This window comes from Sinocyclocheilus anshuiensis, unplaced genomic scaffold (genome assembly GCF_001515605.1).
Source record: "Sinocyclocheilus anshuiensis isolate Anshui unplaced genomic scaffold, SAMN03320099.WGS_v1.1 scaffold333, whole genome shotgun sequence".
Lineage (NCBI taxonomy): Eukaryota > Metazoa > Chordata > Actinopteri > Cypriniformes > Cyprinidae > Sinocyclocheilus > Sinocyclocheilus anshuiensis.
Window position 1 is genome coordinate 416366 of NW_015539871.1, and position 15428 is coordinate 431793.

A 15428-nucleotide genomic window follows, 5' to 3' on the forward strand; every position below is an offset into this window, starting at 1 on the left:
TAACTGCTCCACAAAGATGCATCGACCAGCAAGTAAAATTAAAATCACACAAACGCTCCCATAATGCATCTGTGCTTCTTTCGCTCTCCTTTCAAAAATACAAAAATGAGTCACTGCAGAATAAAAGGAATGAATTATAAGAGCCAGAGGCTCATTATCAGCTTTATTGCATTTTAATATTAACAGATCCATGTGACGCTCTGGAATCCTGACCGTCATCCAGACTGGATTGAAGTCTTTTGGGGAATGACCTATCCGATCACCGGACTTCCATCTGGAGACCTCATGACGACTTACGAGAAGCCTACATGACAGTGCCACGCATGTGAATTATTAGTGAGACGGCTTTTATTAAAGAATGCATAACTTGTTTGGATCGAGTTACCTCGTTTTTGCTTTAACGGGCTTTGAAAATGAATAGCATGATTGTGTGAAAACGTTTTGGTTAGGAGAAAAGTTCCAGTCGCTCAGGCTCTGCTCCAAAACCTAGTGAGCTGCCTTGCTTTCTACTGCCTACATTGCCAGACACCTTCTAAGGAAGCTTCAACCGAAACAAAACCGATTTGGAACAATCTATGACCTTAAAAACAAATGATTCAATAGAATTTGGTGTTAGCATACGGCTGAGCTAACAATGTCATATTCTACAAAGCCTATAAATCAATAAAACATACAGAAAATAATCTCATAATGAAGGAATTATGTACACTACCATTCAAAGGTTTGGGGTTAGTATAATTTATGTATTATTTAAATATTTAAAAGACAAAAATTAATACTTCTATTCAACAATGAAGCATTAAATTGATCAAAAGTAACAAAAGCAATGACAAAAAAAAATCTATTTCAAACAAATGATGCTCTTTTGAATTTTCTTTTCATCAAAAAAATAATTTTTTTGATATATCACAATGTCCACAAAAATATTATGCAGCAAAACGGTTTTCAACATTGACAAAAACAAGAAATCAGCATATTAGATTTCATATCAGTATGATTTCTGAAGGATCATGTGTCACTGAAAACTGGAGTAAAATGCAGCTTTGCTTCACATGAATAAATTACATTTGAAAACATATTCAAATAGAAAATCAATTATTTTAAATTGTAATAATATTTCAAATTTATTATTGTTTTTACTGTATTTTTTTTATCAAAAAAGGAAGCCTTTCAGAGCATAAGACAGTTTTAAAAAACATTAAAAATCTAATCTAAAAATCTAACCAACCCTAAACTTTTGAACGGCAGTGCATATTTATAATTAACTTGTACTGTGTCATCCATCTCACATGGGGTCATCATAATGCATTTTTCCACATATGATGTTGCCAAAGGTATCTTAGAAATCAGCAGAGTCACGCTTCCTACGCTTTGGAACAGCCTTTGCGTGGGAAGTGTGCTTATGATGCCTTAATGCTGCCTGTGCAGCCAACTAGGCTTTGGAACGGCACCGAAATCAAAGTCGTTGGAGCATTTTGCTGTAAGACAAAGGAATTTTTGCATGAGGAAAAATCCTCGGCAGCCACCAAACACAATACACTGCAGAATCTTCCCAAAACAAATATAAAACTCAAGGCGAGAACAAAGTGCCACAGAAATAGCCTTGCGTTCCTCAGGCTGGAATGTTTAAAGGCAACATTCAGCCGTACTGTGTGCAGAAATAAAAATTAGCTGTCTTAATTAATTTGGGGTGTGGTTGTCACATAAAACGCTTCTGTTATTTGACATTTTTAAACAAGACGTGATTTCAGCAATGGCGTCCTGCCTTAAAAACCCAATACTTGCCCAGCAGACAGAAACACAAACTGATTATTTGGGTAATAATATTAAATAAATGACAACTAGATATTTACAAGCAAGAGCCACAGCATGAAGTGTGTTATTTCTCACAAATGGGCTGAGATCCTCTGTTATTTGACATTTTTAAACAAGACGTGATTTCAGCAATGGCGTCCTGCCTAAAAACCCAATACTTGCCCAGCAGACAGAAACACAAACTGATTATTTGGGTAATAATATTAAATAAATGACAACTAGATATTTACAAGCAAGAGCCACAGCATGAAGTGTGTTATTTCTCACAAATGGGCTGAGATTCCCTCACATGCTTTAAAGGGAATCAATGACTCTAACTTCAGTCCCAGAATGCAAACAATCCGTCTGCTGGCATTCACATAAATTAAGCAGGCAAATAAAGCTGCCAATGCTTGCACTAACTGAAGACCACAGGGAATGTAAGACTGCTTAAAACACATAAGAGTTTATGGCTTTAGAGTGTTTCTGAACCTTGAGGATGATTTGATTTGATACAGCAATAAACATTCAAATTTAAGAAAAAGGGAGAAAAGTCCACTGACTTATTTAAATGTGTAGTATCATGTTGAGCAGCACAGGTAATCGAAACAAAAATGAAATCGTGATAGGGCTTAGTGCGAATTAAATTGGCTGTGATTCAGTCAAATAAATATATGTGTGCTTCAGAGTGAAGCGTGGCACTGTGTTCATTTACATGTGAGCAGCTCATGATCCAGTGTTTTCAGTGTCTCAGGGTGGTTCGTAGTTAATGCTGCTCCATAAGAACTGCTCATTTCTGCATCTGCTCTGAGTTTGGATTGCATTTGGTAATGCAACATGCGCCAACCATCTTCCCAAACTTGTAATGAAAAGCCCTTATAAACTGCCTGCTGACAACAAAAGAAAAGCTTAAAGGGCTACCTGTGGTTTTCCACCATAATAATATTTTGTATCAATATTTATGGCCGTCTTAATAATAAAAATAGACATTTAGTTAGTTAGTAAAAATTTAAAAAACAGTTACACTGAAATGTCACAATAATAATATTTCTTATTTGTTTAATATTTAACAATAATAATAATCATAATTACAACAACAAAAAAACGACAATAATAAAAATAAGATTGTTTTTATTAAAGGGGTCATATGATGTTGCTAAAAATAACATTATTTTGTGTATTTGGTGTAATGAAATGTGTTTATGCGGTTTAATGTTAAAAAAACACATTATTTTCCACATACTGTACATTATTGTTTCTCCTCTACGCCCCGCCTTTCTGAAACACGTCAATTTTTACAAAGCTCATCGGTCTGAAAAGCGAGGTGTGCTCTGATTGGCCAGCTATCCAGTGCGCTGTGATTGGCCGAATACCTCAAGCGTGTGACGGAAATGTTATAACCCTTACCATATTGTGATGCCCTGCCCGGCCGGAGAGACGAGACAAAAACATTAAAACCCATTATAAACGAGGCATTTGTTGCATCCAGTGGGGACATAATTACGGATTATAATGACTTATACTGTCGCTTGTAACACTCCAAAGAGAAAGGAAAAATTGAAATCGCATCATATGACCCCTTTAATGCTAAAAATAGACATTTAGTTAGTTAGTAAAAATGTAAAAACCAGTTACACTGAAGTGTCACAATAATAATATTTCTTATTTATTTAATATTTAACAATAATAATAATCATAATTACAACAATAATAAGATTGTTGTTGTTTTTATTAATATTATTATTATTATTGCAAAATTAATATTATAGTTGTTTTCTTAATAATTTTCTATTTGTTTAGTGTTTCTATATTATTATTATTATTATTATTTTACAGCATTAAATTATCTTCTTCTCGCATTTATTTGCAGTTGTACTGGTGAATCCAGATCTCAAAAAGAGATCGCAGCAATTCACCCAAGCACCTTATGAAGGATATGTTCAGTGCCCATGAGTGTGATCTTTTGCACTTCACTAGCTGACTTATTATTATTATTATTATTATATTATTATTATTATATAAAATTGCTCTTTTTTTTGGCCAAATTGTGCAGCCCTACAAGCAAAACAAAACAAAACAAAACACATTTTAAATCACATTTAAAAAAAAAAATACAATTACAATTATAATTTTTCCCAAATCAAAACAAAAAAAAAAAAGTCAAACTCAAACTATATTTATAAACAATTCCTGTCCAAATGTGTCACAGTGTCTGGTTGTGGTGCACTGGACTGGCCACTTCAGGGCACTCTCCCATTTCAGTGTTACATGTTTTGAACTCCATTTCCCATAGTCCCTTGCCTGTCGTTTCTGTTCTGATCATGATCACCTGTTAGTCATTTACTCATCATCCCATCACTACATATACCATGCTCACTCTGTCTGTCTTTGCTGCAGTATTATTCGATTCTGATGTTTGTGTGGTTACATCGTGTTTTTTGTTCCCTATGTTTTTGGATTACCTTTTGCAACGTTTTTGTTCTGTTCTGTTTATTTGTACTTTAATAAACTGCACTTGGCTCTAACCTTGTTTTCTCCTGGCATTCCGTGACAGAATACTGAAGCCAGTACAAGATCCAGCAGTTTGTTTTGCTTTTGCTTTCATTTGGACAATGGACATTCGGATTACCCCTCCTGCCACAGGGAAGGAGCGAGTGGCTCGACACCAGGCTCTGATGGCTCTGAGGCAGCAGGGAATGGAGGTTGTTGGTTATTTGGGCGGCGTTATGCAAATCTTCCCACATCATGACGTAGACATGTGGGGGCGTGTTAGAATGAGCCGTTTTAGGTAGGCGTGGTTGACTCTTTAACTTTTATAAAGAATATCTCTTTGGATTTGAGTCTTTAGTCTTTGCAACTTTACAGATCTTCTTTATGCACCAAGAGCTTGTAACACTCCAAAGAGAAAGGAAAAATTGAAATCGCATCATATGACCCCTTTAATGCTAAAAATAGACATTTAGTTAGTTAGTAAAAATGTAAAAACCAGTTACACTGAAGTGTCACAATAATAATATTTCTTATTTATTTAATATTTAACAATAATAATAATCATAATTACAACAATAATAAGATTGTTGTTGTTTTTATTAATATTATTATTATTATTGCAAAATTAATATTATAGTTGTTTTCTTAATAATTTTCTATTTGTTTAGTGTTTCTATATTATTATTATTATTATTATTTTACAGCATTAAATTATCTTCTTCTCGCATTTATTTGCAGTTGTACTGGTGAATCCAGATCTCAAAAAGAGATCGCAGCAATTCACCCAAGCACCTTATGAAGGATATGTTCAGTGCCCATGAGTGTGATCTTTTGCACTTCACTAGCTGACTTATTATTATTATTATTATTATATTATTATTATTATATAAAATTGCTCTTTTTTTTGGCCAAATTGTGCAGCCCTACAAGCAAAACAAAACAAAACAAAACACATTTTAAATCACATTTAAAAAAAAAAATACAATTACAATTATAATTTTTCCCAAATCAAAACAAAAAAAAAAAAGTCAAACTCAAACTATATTTATAAACAATTCCTGTCCAAATGTGTCACAGTGTCTGGTTGTGGTGCACTGGACTGGCCACTTCAGGGCACTCTCCCATTTCAGTGTTACATGTTTTGAACTCCATTTCCCATAGTCCCTTGCCTGTCGTTTCTGTTCTGATCATGATCACCTGTTAGTAATTTACTCATCATCCCATCACTATTTATACCATGCTCACTCTGTTTGTCTTTGCTGCAGTATTGTTTGAGGTTACATCGTGTTTTTTGTTCCCTATGTTTTTGGATTACCTTTTGCAACGTTTTTGTTCTGTTCTGTTTATTTGTACTTTAATAAACTGCACTTGGCTCTAACCTTGTTTTCTCCTGGCATTCCGTGACAGAATACTGAAGCCAGTACAAGATCCAGCAGTTTGTTTTGCTTTTGCTTTCATTTGGACAATGGACATTCGGATTACCCCTCCTGCCACAGGGAAGGAGCGAGTGGCTTGACACCGGGCTCTGAGGCAGCAGGGAATGGAGTTTGTAGGTTTTGCCCAGACCTTTTGGACGTTTTCAGTGGGGCTAAATTATAATGAGGCTGCACTTAAGAACTTCTTTAATGTCTGTTTGGATTATCCTTTGCCCCAGTGGGAAATGGCGGGACTCAGGATCCTGGATTTCTGGGGCTTCGTCAAGTATCTCCATAGTCGAAGTCAGTGGGCAATACCAGGCCAATCAGAACCCTTACGCAGGGATTTTCCCACCACCTCTACCCTTCAGACTCCCACTGAGCAGCGGAGGGCGAGAAGGAGGACAGTAGAGCCCGCTCACAGAGTCCACTCCAGAGCCCGCTCCAGTCCGGGAACTCACAAGGTTCACTCCTGAGCCCGCTCCAGTCCGGGAGCTCACAAGGTCCACTCCAGAGCCTGCTCCAGTTCAGGAGCTCTCAGAGCTCATTAAGGAAGTCACTTCAATCTGGGAGCTCACAGGGACCGTTGCGGAGCAATCGGCTTGTCCTGTTGCAGCCGTCGAGGCTGGTACTAAACTCTCTCTGCTCTTGTTTACAATTTTCCCTGATTTGCTGAGAGGGTTTTCTGTCCCACCAGTGTTGCCTGGCAGGATTCCGGCTCCGCTCTGGTTGCCCGCCTGGGTTCCGGTTTGGCAGGAGCCTCACTGGCTCACTCCTCCGGCTCCATCCTGGCTATCTGCTGGGGTTCCTGTATGGTTGGGGCCTTGCTGGTTCATCCATCCTGACATGATAACTGCACATGTTTCCTTGCAGGTAACCATAGTTAACAGAGGAAGAACAATAATTTCAAGCACCAGCCTCCTTTCAAAGCTTCCAGTCTGTTATTCTAACTCAATCAGCATGATCTCTAGCCTTTTCCTCGTCAGCACTCTCACCTGTGTTAATGAGAGAATCACTGACATGATGTCAGCTGGTCCTTTTGTGGCAAGGCTGAAATGCAGTGGAAATGTTTTTGGGATCAAGTTAATTTTAATGGCGAAGAGGGACTTTGCAATTATTCTGGTGGAGCGTCTGGTATCCACTCCGTAGAGGGGGGTAATGTCACAGTGTCTGGTTGTGGCGCCCTGGACTGGCCACTTCAGGGCGCTCTCCCGTTTCAGTGTTACAGGTTTTGAACTCCATTTCCCATAGTCCCTTGCCTGTCGTTTCTGTTCTGATCATGATCACCTGTTGGTAATTTACTCATCAACCCATCACTATTTATACCATGCTCACTCTGTCTGTCTTTGCTGCAGTATTGTTTGAGGTTACATCGTGTTTTCTGTTCCCTGTGTTTTTGGATTACCTTTTGCCACGTTTTTGTTCTGTTCTGTTTATTTGTACTTTAATAAACTGCACTTGGATCTAACCTTGTTTTCTCCTGGCATTCCGTGACAATGTCATCGGTTGATCCAAGGTCATAGTGATGTCTTGAACCCTGGTGGGGACAATTTGATTTGTTTTAATAAAGTATAAAGGAACAGAATAGTAAAGGAAATGCTCTAACCCCAAACATTTCTTGTCTCCTCACATTCAATTAGGAATTACATGAATTACACACAAATGATACCAAAACGGCCATATTTGGGAAAAAAGTCATAGCTGTCGGTCATTTAAAATTTCGTAAAACAGCTACTTCCATCGTACTCCACTCTCTTTCAACATTAAAACTGAAGCTTTGTGCTGGAAGTCATGCTCTGCTTGTGAACAGTAAACTCCACCTACTTTACTTTGAGCATCATTTTGACATTGCCAAGCATTGTTAGACCACTGATGCAGTCCCCCACAGGGTCTATGGTGGTTACAGTCCTGGGTTGATCCAATGTTGTTGTGACTGGATGCTCCAACAAACAGAGCAATAGTCTAAAAACAAAACCACAAGCATGTGCTCATGTATGTGTGTACCCACGTTCTTCAGGTGACACGTGAGGCAGAGCCTGTCCTCGGACCAGTCGACAAGTGGAACCATCTCCAGCACAAACGCCACAGTTGTCCTCTTTAGCGTTGCTTCCCAGTTGTCTGTCACAGCCAACTTCCTGTTGGAAAAAACAGACACATAACTCAGAAAAAGGCAAAATGGGAAACTTGACTTAGACTCCAAATTAGACCCATTATCCACAACAGTATTTTGAATTTAACACTTTCCTGATTCATCCCTCTAGCTGCAACATTATTTTGAGAGGCAACTGATTTTTCAGCAAACAGATCTGCAGGACCTCAACCAACAAATCATGCTTCCTCCATAACAGACTAGAAACTGACAATAAAACGACGTGGATTGAGAAACTGGCCAGCGCATGGCTCCAAACTACAATGTTTAAGCTCTACACTGCAAAAAATGCTTTTTTTACTTAGATTTTTTGTCTTGTTTGCAGCCAAAATACCTAGAAATTCTTAAATCAAGAAGGATTTTCTAGACAAGTAAAAATTGTCTTGTTTTCAGAAAAAAACATGTCAAAATTAAGTGAGTTTTTGCCTGAAACAAGTAAAATAATCTGCCAATGGGGTAAACAAAATAATCTTTTTTGTTTGAAATAGGATTATTTTGCTTAGCCCATTGGCAGATCATTTTGCTTGTTCTAAGCAAAAACTCACTTAATTTGGACTTGTTTTTTCTGAAAACAAGACAATAATGTGTACTTGTCTAGAAAATCCTTCTTGATTTAAGAAGTTTTAGATATTTTGGCTGAAAACAAGACAAAAAAACTAAGAAAAGCATTTTTTTGCAGTGTAACAAGCATCATAAAAATGAATGGAGAGCCAACATATAAAACATGCAAGAATACTGAATCATTTTTCATAAGTTTTCATCCCATACATGTTCCCCCCAGCATTCCTCTATATTTACCCAGAAATATGTGCTTCTGACAGTGATGCTCTGCTAGGAACCAGCCATCTGCACCAGAAAAGCTGCCCAGTTTTAATGCAAAATTCTGTTTACACTAGCGGGGCAATAGGGAAAGCAGCCAGAGAAAGCAAACAGCAAGATTTTACCCAGTAGCTCCGGTAAACAAGCACAAGTAAACAGACAAGCTTAATTTACACCAATTTACCTAATACTCACGGGGACTGAGGTCAAATTAGGTGCAACGCAAGAGAAGTTTCATCAACATTGTCGAATTCAGTTACCGTGCAGTACTGCATTGAATACTGATGACTGTATCTGATTTGGTTGGAGTATATTGTGTTTCTTTGCTGTGGGCCAAATGGAAAACAGAGAGTCTACGTCTACTGAAAACACTAAGAAAGTTCACCCAAGAATGAAAATTCTGTCATCATTTACGTACCATCTGTGTTTTTTTCAGCGGAACAGAAAAGCAAAGTTTAGCTGAATGTGCCAGAAGCTCTTGTCAACAAAATTAAAAAATACTTTTGAGCTCCACAAATGACCAAAACATCTCCATAAAAGTAAGATTTGTGCACTATATTCCAAGTCTTCCAAGCCATATGATATCATTGTGTAAGGAATAGACAAACACATATAAATTTACATTTAAATATTGCCCTTAAATCTTATTAAGACTTGTATATATTTAAATGTATACATCTTGTTCAGTTACGCAATATGCAAGAGCAAATGGAAGTCAAACCTGACAGAATGGCAGAACATTTCTTTTATGCACCATTTTTGAATATATTCAGAACCACAAAAGAGATTTGTAAAGAGTTTAAATGAATTATGAGTTGTTCCAGCCGGTCCACAAAAAGATAATGACTTCAGAGAACTTTGAATATTGTGCATAAGTCATATGGACTACTTTTTTGTCCTTTTTGGGGCTTAATAGCATTCATCCCCTTTCATCCTTCAGAATATTTCCTTTTGTGTTCTCTATTGGAAAAAAGAGCCATAAAACACATTTCTGTCTATTTTTGGTATTCAGTGCATCAATCATAGCCAAGAAACTTTAAAAACAATGCAAAGTTATTCAAGCTCTAAGTGCACTGGAAAGCTATTTGTAAAATGAATGCAAAATTAGTGCTAAATAAACTATTTTATGTATGCAAGTAATTATGTTAGTTTCCAAGCAATTGGAGACCCTGTTTTGGAAATCCTGTTTAACTTCCTAAACCAGAGCCATGGTCAAATGGAAACTCGATTCTTTGTCTTTCTGTCGATTCAGGCCTCTTTCTCGCTATTGCTCACACAAAGACACAGAACTGAGGTTAATCTGGCAGAATCGTGACCTAAATATACCCCAAATCCCCACATATGTAACACTAAAAAAGAGAGACAATTTTCCTGTTTATGGTCATTATTTCATTATCTTTCCATTTTAGCTGCAGGTTTTTTATATTTTCAGGAAATGAGAGCTGCGCTGTTAGAAATATCCAGAATGGAAAACCTGTTGGCGTCAGTACTACCAGTGGTGGACAGTAACGGAGTAGCTTTACTTCGTTACTGTACTTAAGTACATTTTTCAATATCTGTACTTTACTGGAGTAGTTTTATTTTGAGTAACTTTTACTTTTACTTCACTACATTCCAAAGCATAAGATCGTACTTTTTACTTCACTACATTTCATAAAACATATCGTTACTTATAATATATCACGTGCTCCGACACGCAGAACGAACTGATTATTTTCAATGAACCTTTTAAATCGGTTCGCAAATCGCACCAAACGTACTTTTTTACTTAAGTACATAAAAAAATCGAGTACTTTTGTACTTACACTCGAGTAAAATTGAAAAAGGAGTACTTTTACTTTTACTGGAGTAATATTTTATTATACGTATCTGTACTTTTACTCAAGTGCTTGATTTGTGTACTTCGTCCACCACTGAGTACTACCAAACAATAACATTAAGCCTTTGGACACGCAGTAAAAAAAGACTGATACTATGGCAGAAGCAGATGGTTTGGTAACTTCAGTGGATGGAGACTTGATCCATATATATTCGGGAAAAGAATTGGATAAAACTGTAAAGCTTATTCTCATTGTGCTAATATTACTGTAATGCATGTCAGAACAGGGCTGAAAAGGTCAAGAATTCTGCCTCGTAAATACTGAGTGGCTTTGGCTTCAGAAGAGCGTTTTTCACCTCATCAACAAGCCTAGACTGAACTTTAAAGGACAGATGTATAAACCTAAGCGCTGTAAATGCTCACTTAAGTAGGCTTATGTATAAATTTTTTTTTCAGATTTCAGTTTTTACTTTTGGTTTTCTGGGAGTTCTGCCATCTCGCACTGCGTTCAAGTGCACCTGGTAAGCTCCCACTTCCGTTAGACAGTCGTTTTTACAATATTTCACAAATCCAAGCCAGAAACAAAGTACAAAATCAGCCAAAACCAAGCAAATAAACAATGGACGATCTGAAAAAAGTTCTTCTTTCTCCCATACCAGTGGATAAGTATTACTACATGCATGTTTTATTTGATCAAAATTATAATTTTTACTTTATTACAATTATTTTATTATAATTATTTATTTTATTATAATACATATTTATTATTCTGATGTTTTATTATAATTATTTTATTACAATTATTTATCATAATAAATATTATTTATTATTTTAGTTTTATTATTCGGTTAAATGCTACTGTTAAATAAACCTACTGTTCAATTCTTACTGAATTTGTTCATGTAGTATGCAAACCTACCGTTTACTTCTTACTGCTGATCTTATTTTTAATATCAAAACAAAAAAATAAAATTAATTTATTGTGATACATATTATTATCATGAAATGAAATGACTCACACCATGAAATAAGATTTTGGTCATATCACCCACCCCCACACGTAAAAAATAAATAAATAAATAAATAAATAAAAGTTGTACATTTAAAAAAAATAAAATACATTTTAAAATCTCACGTTTAATTCACTGTGTTACTTGCCGTTTCTTTGTAACCGTTTGTGAAATTTACTACCAATATTTGAGTTTCAACACCACGTAAAACAAGTATAGAAAACAGCTAATGCTTGCTATAGTGCCTCTTATGGCAACTCTTATAATGTCATGGACTGATATTTCAAACTCAAAGGGTGCTTCACTATCAGCTTACGTAGCTTGTTCATTGATGTTCACCTGACAAATCCCACTGATGCATATATCCAGAGAATCCGCTTTGCACCGAGTGCCATCCAACACTTTGGGCGCCAGTTCCACCACCAGGCTTTTCCCCCGGGCTTGACATCGGAGGGCACAGGGTGAAATAGGGTCGTACGTCACAGGTATCCACTCGTAGGTTTGTCCTTGGTACTTGATGTCATTGTGGGCGGAGCATTGTTGAGCCCTGAAGTCACCTGACTCTGGAGGACAGTCCTGATTGGAAGAAAGATGGAGAAAGATTTGGCAACTATCAAATATTTTTAATATCATTAGGTAGATTTCTTACAAATTGCAGTCCATCACTGAATACAAATTACATGCTGGAAATAGTTAGTAACAATATATTACATTACATATTTTAGGTAAAATAATCAAACTACTTTTTGATTACATTTATATTACTTTTGACCCAATTTGTTTATCACATTGATTTGAACAGGATAATCCTGTACCATATTGATATAAAAACAAATAAATTATTTCATTTAAAATATTTGATTTAAAACACACTCTTTAAAATTTTAAATATAATAAATTATTTTAAAATAAAAACAAGTATAAAAACACTTAATAAAATCCACAAAACTGGAAGATTTCTCAAACATTTATATGAGGAATAGAAAGGAAAATTTTAACAAAGGACATTTTATAATGCAACAGAAGAATTAGGAGGAATTATGAATGTAATTTATTAATAATTGACTGTCATTTTGTGTATGTAGTCTGATTATGAGTAATTTAAAATGTTCTATAATCTAATAACAAGTGTTTAATTTTTGGAATCTGATTACATAATCTAATTATATATAATGAGTTACTACTCAGCACCATCTTTGCCTACAAAATAGAAACACTGATATTTAATAGGCCCAAAAATAACAGCTGACCTGACAATGGCACTGGAAATATTATTTTCTATGCGGCGAGATTAAATCGTGATCATGTGTGTAACATCATAAAGCTTATGCAGATGACTGGGTGCATTAACAAATGGTGACAGTGTAATTGAACTGTGGCAGGCCTCCATGTTTAGAAAAACAATATTTCCTATGTCATCTCCTGTGCACTAAAGAAAACTACAATTCTTCCTCTGCAGCTCGGGGCTCTGAACTCATTTAATCATCCGATCGGCTCTGAAGCCCCCATGTGCAAAGATCATCAGTGATGCCCGTGACTGAAGCGTCTCCATCGGATAGAGCGATTACAAATCACAAGTCTTCAACGTCAGGATCAGTAATGGAAACCAAAAGAACAATTCGACAATGGACCTCATCAATAGCAATTATAAAGCCTGACAGGGAAGACCGAGCATCAGTTCTCACTGTTTTGACGGAAATGGGATAAATGTTATGCTGGGAATCTTTCCCAGATGGCTCTGATTGGAATTGTGGATGAAGGAGGAATGGGATTCCAGATGAAACCACTTCAGTGGTAGAAAAACACTGGCTTTTGATTAAAATGGTCCTTGAGACACATGGGCATCTAACAGCTCTCAAAATGAGTTTGTCCTGTAGTTGGGGTCTATTGACTGAATCATAGGGCACCATTCTGGTTCCATAACAACGCCATTAACTTCTATTTTTATTTAATTTGAGCTGTTACACCAAGTAAATTGTGAGTCATTTGAACAATTAATCAAAGAATCAATTAAACAACTGGATATAAGAATTATTTGTTCACGAATCAGACTGCACTATTCATGCCTAATACAATAAAAGATCCAACTAATAAAAGATCCAACTGAAATAAAGGATTCATTCTCAAACCAGACATCACTAGAAGAAAATTCACTTAACTTGCATCAAAAAAAAAAAAAGAGTTTAAAAAAAGATCTGTTGATGGAATCAAACTCATGAAAATCATTTGGTTCCATGCCAGTTTTTTTTTTTCATTCAAACTGGTTGTAAGAACCAGTTTCTCATTCCCACCCTCAAAATGTACATGATATGAGGCAAAAATGCACATAAAAGAGAAAAACATCTTATAGAATTATTCCTATTTCATGCTACTTTCTTCTCCCCTAAAGGTACATGATGATGGTAAAAAAAAAAAAAAAGACATGGGAGAAAACATTATATTTCAATTCCTTTGCATTAACTCACAAAACTATTGCATTCCCCGAGAAACTTTGCATTTGCTTGCAAACCTTTTGTGATGGAAGATTATATCTCTATTATTAACGATTATATCTATTATTAGGGAATATAACGTTTCTCTGGGGAACACAATTATTTTTCAAGAGAACGCAAAGTTTCTTCAGGGAACCCAATACTTTTGCGAGAGAATGCAAATGTATTGAGAAAATGCAATGTTTCTCAGAGGAACACAATAGTTTTGGGAGATAATGCACATTTTGTGAGAGAAGATAAAGGTTCTCAGGGAAATGCAATCATTTGGTGAGAAAATGCAAATGTTTCGCAAGAGAACGAAAAGTTTCTTGAGGGAACGCAATACTTTTGCGAGAGAATGCAAATTTATTGCAAGAATGCAATGTTTCTCGGAGGAACGCAAATGTTTTGCGAGAGAACACAAAGTTTGCTGTGAGAACACTAACTTTTGTAAGCAGACTCAACAGTGTTCGGTGTTTCACAGTGTTCGCCAATATAAATTGCTTATTTTTGCCAAAATTACATAGTATTATACTAAAAAACTCCACCCGACATGTTATGCGGGCTACTGTATTCTGCATGCTATTTTGAAAAATAGTTTAAAATACACTGCATGGTATACAATATGTAGAATAAATAGTAAAATATTTTGTTAACACTTTAGTTTAGGGACCAATTTTCACTATTAACTAGTTGGTTATTAACATGCGTATTACTAGCATGTTGGCTGTTTATTAAAGGGGTCATATGACGCAATTTCATGTTTTTATTTGTCTTTGGAGTGTTACAAGCGGTTTGTGCATACAGTGGGTACGGAAAGTATTCAGACCCCCTTAAATTTTTCACTCTTTGTTATATTGCAGCCATTTGCTAAAATCATTTAAGTTATTTTTTTTTCCTCATTAATGTACACACAGCACCCCATATTGACAGAAAAACACAGAATTGTTGACATTTTTGCAGATTTATTAAAAAAGAAAAACTGAAATATCACATGGTCCTAAGTATTCAGACCCTTTGCTCAGTATTTAGTAGAAGCACCCTTTTGATCTAATACAGCCATGAGTCTTTTTGGGAAAGATGCAACAAGTTTTTCACACCTGGATTTGGGGATCCTCTGCCATTCCTCCTTGCAGATCCTCTCCAGTTCTGTCAGGTTGGATGGTAAACGTTGGTGGACAGCCATTTTTAGGTCTCTCCAGAGATGCTCAATTGGGTTTAAGTCAGGGCTCTGGCTGGGCCATTCAAGAACAGTCACAGAGTTGTTGTGAAGCCACTCCTTCGTTATTTTAGCTGTGTGCTTAGGGTCATTGTCTTGTTGGAAGGTAAACCTTCGGCCCAGTCTGAGGTCCTGAGCACTCTGGAAAAGGTTTTCGTCCAGGATATCCCTGTACTTGGCCGCATTCATCTTTCCCTCGATTGCAACCAGTCGTCCTGTCCCTGCAGCTGAAAAACACCCCC

The 15428-nt window shown here is 36.2% G+C and overlaps 1 protein-coding gene across 1 annotated transcript in view; it reads right to left on the reverse strand.

Annotated features, from left to right (window-relative positions):
- LOC107685222 (ADAMTS-like protein 3) overlaps positions 1-15428 on the reverse strand; it is a 244976-nt gene that overhangs the window by 76314 nt on the left and 153234 nt on the right. Inside the window, exons 6-7 of the mRNA XM_016481738.1 lie at positions 11836-12072; positions 7708-7834 (exon numbers count right to left, since the gene is read on the reverse strand). Coding sequence (XP_016337224.1) covers positions 7708-7834; positions 11836-12072 — 364 coding nt within the window. The remainder of the gene's footprint in view (positions 1-7707; positions 7835-11835; positions 12073-15428) is intronic.